The sequence below is a fragment of the Biomphalaria glabrata genome, chromosome 3 (genome assembly GCF_947242115.1).
Source record: "Biomphalaria glabrata chromosome 3, xgBioGlab47.1, whole genome shotgun sequence".
Taxonomy (NCBI): domain Eukaryota; kingdom Metazoa; phylum Mollusca; class Gastropoda; family Planorbidae; genus Biomphalaria; species Biomphalaria glabrata.
This window is the reverse complement of record NC_074713.1, coordinates 8,701,573-8,711,220: the sequence shown is the minus strand read 5'-3', so window position 1 is coordinate 8,711,220 and position 9,648 is coordinate 8,701,573. Positions and strand designations below refer to the sequence as shown.

Below are 9,648 nucleotides of genomic sequence, written 5' to 3'. Positions count from 1 at the left end.
CAGGGGGGGGGGGGAAGGGGTAATGGAACCATAGACTATAAATGGAACTAATAAACCATAAACAAGATTTGTATCACAGACCTATAAATTTAGACATCTAATTCATTTGTAGCTCAGTGCAGGAGTTTTGTCCATAGTCATAGACATGATTTTGTCACATAATCTAGGTCTGTGAGTTTTATGAGCAAATCTTCTGTAATGGAGATTGGAGTCAATAAACTTTTGTTTTTTTAGAAAAACAAGTAGACTAGAACTAAGAATAGATTTCTAAAATATGAAATGTTATTAGAGCTAGATCTAGTTTATTCATATTTTCTATTGACATACCTTAATTCAATATTTCAGATAGTAAAAAGCCAGCAGAGTCAAGGCCAAGGTGATCACTTTAATATATTAAATATATATTAAATTAAATTTAATTTCACTTAATTTAACTTTAAGCCTATTTTTGTATTTAACTTCACTTTATTTACTTCACAATTTAAGGTAAAAGTCTAAAAGGTCTAAAGTTCTAAACTCTAAGTCTAGTAGAGTAGATCTAATAAAAAGATCTATTCTACTTTCTAGACTCTACTATTGTCTATTCTACTCTAGATTTAAATATTATAATCTAGACTATAATAGTCGTTTATAATGTTACGATTCTCTCTCCTACTCCAGGCCTTCTGTAAACACTGCTAAACTAAACACTACACATCAACACATCAAGAACTTGACAACAAGGCTCCAAATAATCTGGTACTTTAATAAGGGTCAAATAAAACAGCCAATATGACACAATTGGCAACACAATTAACTACTACAACGTTAGACTATATCACTGTACTAAACTCATAAACTCTACTGTCTCTTCCTGGAGGACTGCACCAGGACCGACTTCATGGCCGACTAACAGTCCCGGTCTCAACGCTCTCCGGTCTTGACACTGTGTGTCAGGTCTGCGCAGGCTTATGATCAGATGACCATCACACGGACGCTATTCACGTGCAAAGTTCATGCCAGTACTGTCCATTGCCTTTCAATATAGCATGCTAAACTATATTACTGGCCTGTGTCACATATGTCAGCTGATCACACACAGTTAACCCTTTTGCGTCACGAATTGGGTTATAACACTGCCCCCTTTTCAGATTTGTCCGTCCAGGACAAAATTTATCTCACGACATGGGCAGTGGAGGTTAGTCGATGCAGGCGGGGGTCTATCGGTAGTAGCGACAATGGGCTTATATTGCCATCTCGATGGAGCCATCTATGTTGTAGTCTGCGTATGTCTCTTTTTCCTTCTGCTCCAGCTGACCTTCACCTGGTTGCACTGGCATCGTGGTCGCATCGCCACGGTTGTTGAACTCGGCAAACGTTGCATTCGTCTCCTCCAGTCGACCTTCATCTCGTTGCACAGAAGTCGTGGTTGCATCTCCAGCAAACGTTGCCCTCTTCTGCCATCCACTACTGAATGCAGCCAGGCAGCACATGGAAAGGGATAGGATGTCAGGACTGGGGTCACCAAGATTGTTGGCCTATCAGGTTGTTTCATAGGGCTTTCAATAGAAGGTTTTTGGGAATGGGTATCAGGTCCACAGGAGGGGAAATAGTGGCACACATCATCTTCAGGCTTGTCCGGAGGGCAAACTAGTAAAGCAAGTTGGCAGCACTCCACTTGCGAAGGTCCCTCATCTTCAGCATCAGGCTCCAGTTTACTTACTTGACCACCATCAGGGCTTCTCAGTCTGGTCTCGTCAGCTGGATAAACGTCTGTTGGGTGCAGACCTTGCCGATGGGTTCCTTGGGGTTTGCATTCTTCCTGCGGAACTCGACACATAAAGTTCTTGCATAACATCTGGGTGCAGCCATCAAGATTTGAGTTTCTCCCATCAGCACTGACAGATGCCTTTAATGTCCCCAGCTACAGGCTTGGGGTAAGACACAACGTTGTCTTGTTCTATCTGGCTGATGGAGGTACTCACATCAGGTACGTCTACAGCAAAAGCGTTGGTTGAACTACTGGTCTCATCTCTTGTATCTTCATCTGTCTCTTTCTGCGAGTCACCCTTGATCACATTCTGAAAGCTCTACCACATCAGGTGTGAGTTCAAAGAGGTACGTGTTCGGATCTTCCTCTTCATCCATCAGGGCTTGCCGGAGACGTTCTTTAAGAGTTTCGTTGTTCCTTTTGTAGCACTTCAGTCCTCGCCATTTCAGCTTTTGTTTCAGTTCTTTCTGATTCAGTTCGTCTAGCAGTTTTACAGAAGCCATAGGAAATCCCACTTCAAGACACCAGTGTTACGATTCTTTCTCCTACTCCAGGCCTTCTGTAAACACTGCTAAACTAAACAGTACACATCAACACATCAAGAACTTGACAACAAGGCTCCAAATAATCTGGTACTTTAATAAGGGTCAAATAAAACAGCCAATATGACACAATTGGCAACACAATTAACTACTACAACGTTAGACTATATCACTGTACTAAACTCATAAACTCTACTGTCTCTTCCTGGACTCGTACGTTTCACTGGAGGACTGCACCAGGACCGACTTCATGGCCGACTAACAGTCCCGGTCTCAACGCTCTCCGTTCTTGAACTGCCGTTTTCCAACCCACTGTGTGTCAGGTCTGCGCAGACTTATGATCAGATGATCATAACACGGACGCTATTCATGTGCAAAGTTCATGCCAGTACTGTCCCTTGCCTTTCAATATAGCATGCTAAACTGTATTACTGTCAGCTGATCACACACAGTTAACCCTTTTGCGTCACGAATTGGGTTATAACAATAATATATACAATATATAGAATATAGTAATATACTTTTTATATAGATCTACTTAATTATACTTATAATACTTATTATAAGTTATATAGAGTCTACTAGTCTAATCTAATAGTAATACTACTACTAGATCTAAAATAAATCTAGGGTAATAGTTTAGATGCCCAGATACCTTTACTGACCACCATGTTGTTTTTAAGCATTCCATATTTATCTCCCTTATCTATATTAAACTTTCAATAACTTTTTAAAAAGAGATTTTTGTTCTTATGCTGTCAATTAACTAGATTAACTAGAACTAGAATAGATCATAGTATTGTTGTAACTCCTCTCCCGAGCCACACTGATGATGCGTTTCAGAGCGCCATTCAACACAAGTAGTGGAAGACATGTTTATACACTATACAGGAACTGTTGTGGATCTGGCTAAAGTGATGGAAGTCTAAGCTGTCTTGACTCGAGAAAACCTCCTTTGTGCTATCTATGAACTGTGTTGAGTACCTGGGGCGGCACTGGGAAGTGTGTCGTGGTCTGTATTGGTATTTGAAGTAACGTCTGTATTATATAAGATAAGATAAGAAAGGACTGGTGTCACTTGAGATATGACATTCAGGGACTTGATGGCTGAAGTCCATGCCTGTTTGTACTGTAAATAAATACCTAGTTTAGTGTTACCTCATGCCTTTCGTTGAGTGCCTACCTTAGAGTTACAACAGTATATTATATATTATATTATTTTTCAAGGGAAGTAGATAACCCTCTGGCCAGGGCCAGACGCCTTCAGGCGAGAGTTTGGCGGAACAGATCGCTCCGCCTGCCTACAAAAATTAGTGTCTACCAGGCAGTAGTTCTCTCAACTTTTGTGTATGGCTCTGAGACATTGACACTATACAGGAAACATCTAAGACTTCTTGAGCGCTTCCACCAAAGATGCTTGCGCTCCATCATGGACATATGGTGGCAAGACCGCACTACAAACAGCGAACCCCGGTATGTACAGTATAGAGGGACTTCTTTTGGTCCAACAGTTATGCTGGGTAGTTACGCTTCGTATGGGAGATGAGCGTATGCCAAAGGCAGTATTTTTTGGTGAGCTAAAAGGTGGTCGACGTAACAGAGGCGCCCCAGGGAAATGCTTCAAAGACCAGCTAAGGTGTCAACTTTCCTTGTCTAACATAGAAGAGAGCACCTGGTTGCATGTGGCCTCTGAATGAGACAGCTGGAGGTCACTCATGAAGGCCGCGGGATACACATTTGAGACCAAGAGAAAATCTGCTGCTGAGGACAAACGCAGATGGGGAAAAGAAAATCTAAATCGACCACCTGCGGACAATGGTTATGCTTGCCCTGGATGTGGCAAAATATGTAGGTCACTGCGCAGCCACGAGAAATACTGCATTCCTCACAAATCTTCGGACTCAAAGATTAGCCTTATTATTAATGTTATATTATATATAGATCTATATATATATCTAGAGTTACTATAGTGACTATAGTCAAAGTATAAATATATACTAATATAGATCTAGTTACAAATGTAGACTTCGATTAAGTCCTAGCCTAAGTCTAGATTTAGATTGTCTAGAACTTAGGCTATCTGATATTTTATTATACAATGCATTTTAATTTGATTAAATTTATTTCTTCACCTTGTAGATTAGTTTCAAATTAGTTTCAGTAAATTTTGTTGCAAATCACCATCTTTGTTTTTCAGGAATTTCAACACAAAAATGAATCTAAACATACACTTTTAGTTTTAAAAGCCAACCTAGGCCTACTTTTGTGTTAAAAGTGATAAACCATTTTCCAATCAAAGTTTAGCAAATAATCCTACATTGATGACTATCCTTTAGGCTTTATCAACAAATTTAATTAAATTTTAATATTATATAATCTAGTAATCCCTGTCAAAATTTGCTAAGATTGAGACTAAATGATGTCAATGAATGACACAATGTACTGAAAATATATTCAATCCAGCTTGTTTTAAGTATGTCACAAATTCTCAAGTATTTTTCTACTATTGCCTGGGCACCATCAGTAGTTACAGAAATGATTTTAGTCAAGAGTTTAGATTTTACATCGAAAAATCTTTCGAACTCAGTAAATCACAGTTCCCTTTTGAATTGGTTTTCAAACATTTAGCAATTAACAATTCTTCTTCTCAACAAATCTTACCTAAACTTAAAGTAAAGCTTTGTTTACTGGTAAAGTGGAATAGCCAAGCTAAATTCAGATACCTGTAATTTTAAGTCTCTTATATAACAAACTTTGTTGGTTTGTGCTTCACAGTGAATATTAATTAATTCACAATACAGCTAGTAAAATAAGTTCTTCACCAATAGTGTATGTCTTTCCAGACTTTGGAATCAATAATCTATGTTATAAAAATCATTGTACCATATTTACCACCCAACACCAGCGCCAGACAACACAATTATGTTTTTTTATCTAATCTTTACACACACCCCTGACCATGTTCAGGGATCCCCAAAACAATTTTAATTTTTTCACTGAAAGATACTGAGGACCCTTGGGGGTCCATAGGACCACTTTGGGAACCACTGATCTAGATTTATAAGTTATACATATAAGTAAATTAATTTCAATAAAGTTCACATTTCGATTTCGTGCATAGGGCAAACATTCATAAATTTAGGTTTTTCAAAAGAAATAATTTGATCTATAGTTCTAGGCTTATTTAGTCACATTGACATAATTATAATTTTATATTTCTACTAGATCTATATCTTTGTATTTTTCATTACATTGTAATTGTAATGTTTATCAGTAATATTTAAATTTTATTATTAAAAAGAATGGACTTGGCTTGGAGGTGATAATAATGCAGATCAATTGACCGCTAAAGATTATCCAGGAGGACGCAGTGGTTCAACCATATGGGTACAAAGTGAAACAGTGTATATGTTTGGTGGGAATGGCTTCTCTGATATTTCAACAGGTATATTTTTTTTTTCTTTGCTTTTAACTGAATTCATGATTTTGGTAAAAGAGTAAGTCTTATATTAAACTGTTGTGACTTTACCCAGTATTCAACCAATGCTGCTGGTAAAATATGTGCCATGCATAAGCTGCAGAGAATTCAGAGCAGTGCTTCATGAATAGTTTAAAGCAAAACAAGACATGATTCTGCTACTTCTCTCTTGTGTACACTCTTTTGTCTCCCTGTGAGTGCATGAATTGACTACAAAGTGGCCACACTTTGTCATCAGTGATATCTGTGACAAAGAAATGTCATTTTAGCCTAACTTTGTGAACTGATCACCTCATATGTCCCCCTGCGTTTAATGGTCTCAATGCTTATAGTTGTATTAGAGGTGGGAATTGAATCCATTTTATAAAGTTTGATTTTGTTTTTTTCATATTCTTTATTTTTGTGTGGTTTCTATTGTTTATTTTATTCTATATCTGTATACAGGGTTACTTACTTTAAAATCAATCTTAGGTTAAACAATTCTTTTGAAAATATATTTTTCATTTAATCTGCAGGTGTGCCTCGTGTACTAAATGACTTTTGGCTGTATGACATAGCCACTGGGAAATTCAAATTGCTGCATCCAGGATCATTCACAGCCAATGCCACAGATAGTGAGATGATAGAGATACCCGAAGGCAGGCATCTTGCTGCATCATGTAGCTATAATGAGACACTGTTCATGTTTGGAGGCTTTGGTATAGGTGGCAAAAGCCTATCAGATTCATGGACATATGATCTGAAACACAACAAATGGACTAGATTGTTGAACATGAGCAGCGCACCTTCCAGCAGGGGTCATTCGGGAGTCTGGTGTTATAACTCTAGCTTATATCTATTTGGCGGTCTTGGAGATAAAATTATTTACAATGACTTATGGGTTTTCAATATGTTGTCCTTAAAATGGGAAGAGGTTTATGGGTTAAAAAACTTGACAGGACTGATGGGTAATTTAGTCTATCCTATGGGGAGAAATGGAGCATGCACATGGGTCAGTAACAATGTTTTCTACCTGTTCGGAGGAAATAGTAATCCTTTGTTTACCTACATGTTGCAGCAGAGCACTGGATTAATGTCTGACTTATGGAAGTATTATCCTGAAACAAAGGTCTGGTTCTATGTCTCTGGCCCACTTTTCCCAGGTCATAAATCTGTCTTGAATGGCATAGGCACAACTGTTGATTCTAACCTTCCTGGCAGTCGTATCAGCTCAGCATCTTGGACAGACTCACACGGTCACCTTTGGCTGTTTGGAGGGGCTGGTAATGATGATATGCAGCCTGATGCTTACCACACTAGATCTAGCAAATTATTGGCAGATCTGTGGAGGTTCCATGTCAAGGAGGAAGGCTGGGCTTTCATGGGAGGAAGCAAATCTGGAGACATTCAGGGAAAGTATGACAAGCTGGATGCCAAGAAACACACAAGCCATCCTGGAGCTCGCACTGAGATGATGGTGTGGAAATTGAAGCCTAACAGAGCTGTTATATTTGGCGGAGTTGGTCATGATGGGAAAGGCATTGATGGCTATCTCAACGACTTATGGAGTGTTGATTTTTCTGAAGTCACAGAAAATGATTATCTGGTGAGTGTTTTTTTCTTTTTTCTACTATTGTTATATATATTAATTCAATAGTGGCTTTTTATGTATTATGTACGGTCATACCATTTTGAAATTACAGGTTTTTGTTCAATCACCTAAGTCACGCAATGTCAGGCATGGTTAGTACTTAGATGAGTGACCGCTTGGGAACACCATGTGGTGTAGGTATTTTCTTGGGAGTGTGGTGGCTGAGTAGCTAAATGCTTGACTTTTTCTGATTTGAATCTCATTGAAGACTGGTAGTTTGAATTTCAGAATTTTATGGAATAAGGACACCCATGATTTCACCAAACTCAAATGGTTACCTGACATTAGTTGGGGAAAGTAAAGGCAGTTGGTCATTATGCTAACCACATGACACCCTCATTAATCATCATCCATAGGTCTGAAGGGATAGTATTTACTTTTTCTTGTAGACAAGAATATAATTTTTTTTTTTGATGCTAAACACAAGGAATTAAAGTTAGTATACAAAAACTAGTATTATGATTGTTCAAGAGGAGCTATAAAATATTCATTGTCAAAATTTAACACCGCCATGGTGTTATATTTAACTTTGATGAAAAACAATTCAAAGAAATCTTTGGTACTATTTTCAATCTTCTTTAATATTTAACTATTAGACTACTTAGACTATTTTGAATTATTCTTCAGTTGCTGTTTGCTCTATACAAGTATTTGCTTCCAAATATTGAATAAATCAAATTTAATTTTAAGTAACTCAATGTATTTAAAAAAAATGGATACTTAAACATTTATAAAAAGATGAATTCTAGAATTTTTACATGAATGTGAATTTTCTTTTCTTTAATGATACAATTTTTTTTTTCTTGCTAACACAAAACATACTTATTGTAAGGTAATTGTTTTAGTTTATATACATGAGTTAAAAAACAACAACATAAGAGTGTACATCTATTGATCCCCAGATTTCAACACTGAGTTTGCTCATTTTTGTTGGCCTTGGAACCTTTTCCTTAGTTATGGTGCTGATCATTTTGTTGTGCCTAAGACAACCTTTCTCTGCTACTGTCAGAAGGCTGAACATGGGACATTCTGCCAAATATAGTCGGTTGATAAATGAGGAAAGCATGTTCTGAATGTTGTTGCGAGAAACTGCTAAATTGCCAAATATTGTCAGTTGATAAACGAGGAAAGCATGTTTTGAATGTTGTTGCGAGAGACTGCTAAATTGCCAAATATTGTCAGTTGATAAACGAGGAAAGCATGTTTTGAATGTTGTTGCGAGAGACTGCTAAATTGCCAAATATTGTCAGTTGATAAACGAGGAAAGCATGTTTTGAATGTTGTTGCGAGAGACTGCTAAATTGCCAAATATTGTCAGTTGATAAACGAGGAAAGCATGTTTTGAATGTTGTTGCGAGAGACTGCTAAATTGCCAAATATTGTCGGTTGATAAACGAGGAAAGCATGTTTTGAATGTTGTTGCGAGAGACTGCTAAATTGCCAAATATTGTCAGTTGATAAACGAGGAAAGCATGTTTTGAATGTTGTTGCAAGAGACTGCTAAATTGCCAAATATTGTCGGTTGATAAACGAGGAAAGCATGTTTTAAATGTTGTTGCGAGAGACAGCTGAGTGATACAAAAACAAATATGTTCTTGGTTGGAAATGGGTGTTGTTGGAAATGGTTATTTGTTTGTCTTGATAAGAGTTGTGCTTGTTAAATGATTTTTTATACATGTGTTCAAGCAGTTAGATTGTCCAGTGTGCCAGAACAGAGTCTAGCTGGGAAAGTTGGGCTTAGTAGTACTTTTGTATATTTATTCCCTTGTAAGGGAGTCAGTGCGTGGCTATAGTGGGTAAATTCCAGTGTTAGGCTATTGTTGGTAAAGTCCTTTGCGAATGTGAATTTTGTTTAAAAAAAAAAGCTTAATTCACACTAGGCTTCTAAAGATTGTACTTTTTGTAGATAATGTATTTCTAAGGTTTGTACTTTTTGTAGATAATGTATTTGGTTGAATAAATAAATAAGTTAAATGCACACTGTTTCAAAAGATGTACTTTTTATAGAAAAATTTATTTTGTTGAAAAAAAAAACAACTAATTTAAATGCACACTAAGGTTATGAAAATGTGTACTTTATAAACTACTATGTAGCAAAGTCAATGAAGTGTCTGTACTTTGATACTAAGTGTATGCAGACTATACAATCCTATGAGTGGTAGAGAGAAGTAATTGTAAATAAATCTTTTTGTTGTGAAATTCACAAGTTATCACTGACATTGGCGTCCTGTTAAGTCCACCTTTACCT

At 37.1% G+C, this 9,648-nt stretch overlaps 1 protein-coding gene across 4 annotated transcripts; it reads left to right on the top strand.

Annotated features, from left to right (window-relative positions):
* Positions 1-51: 51 nt before the first annotated feature.
* Positions 52-9,378, top strand: LOC106051692 (uncharacterized). 4 transcript variants are annotated; one of them, XM_056023224.1, is made up of 5 exons: positions 52-167; positions 346-376; positions 5,594-5,737; positions 6,286-7,355; positions 8,303-9,378. In XM_056023224.1, exons 3-5 carry the CDS (start codon positions 5,701-5,703, stop codon positions 8,471-8,473), a joined length of 1,278 nt encoding a protein of 425 aa, XP_055879199.1. In that variant the 5' UTR covers positions 52-167; positions 346-376; positions 5,594-5,700; the 3' UTR covers positions 8,474-9,378. The 4 variants fall into 4 exon arrangements, with proteins under 4 accessions (XP_055879199.1, XP_055879197.1, XP_055879196.1 ...); XM_056023223.1 differs by lacking the exon at positions 52-167 and adding an exon at positions 3,136-3,304 and having other exon boundaries at positions 237-376; XM_056023222.1 differs by lacking the exon at positions 52-167 and having other exon boundaries at positions 188-370.
* Positions 9,379-9,648: the final 270 nt, after the last annotated feature.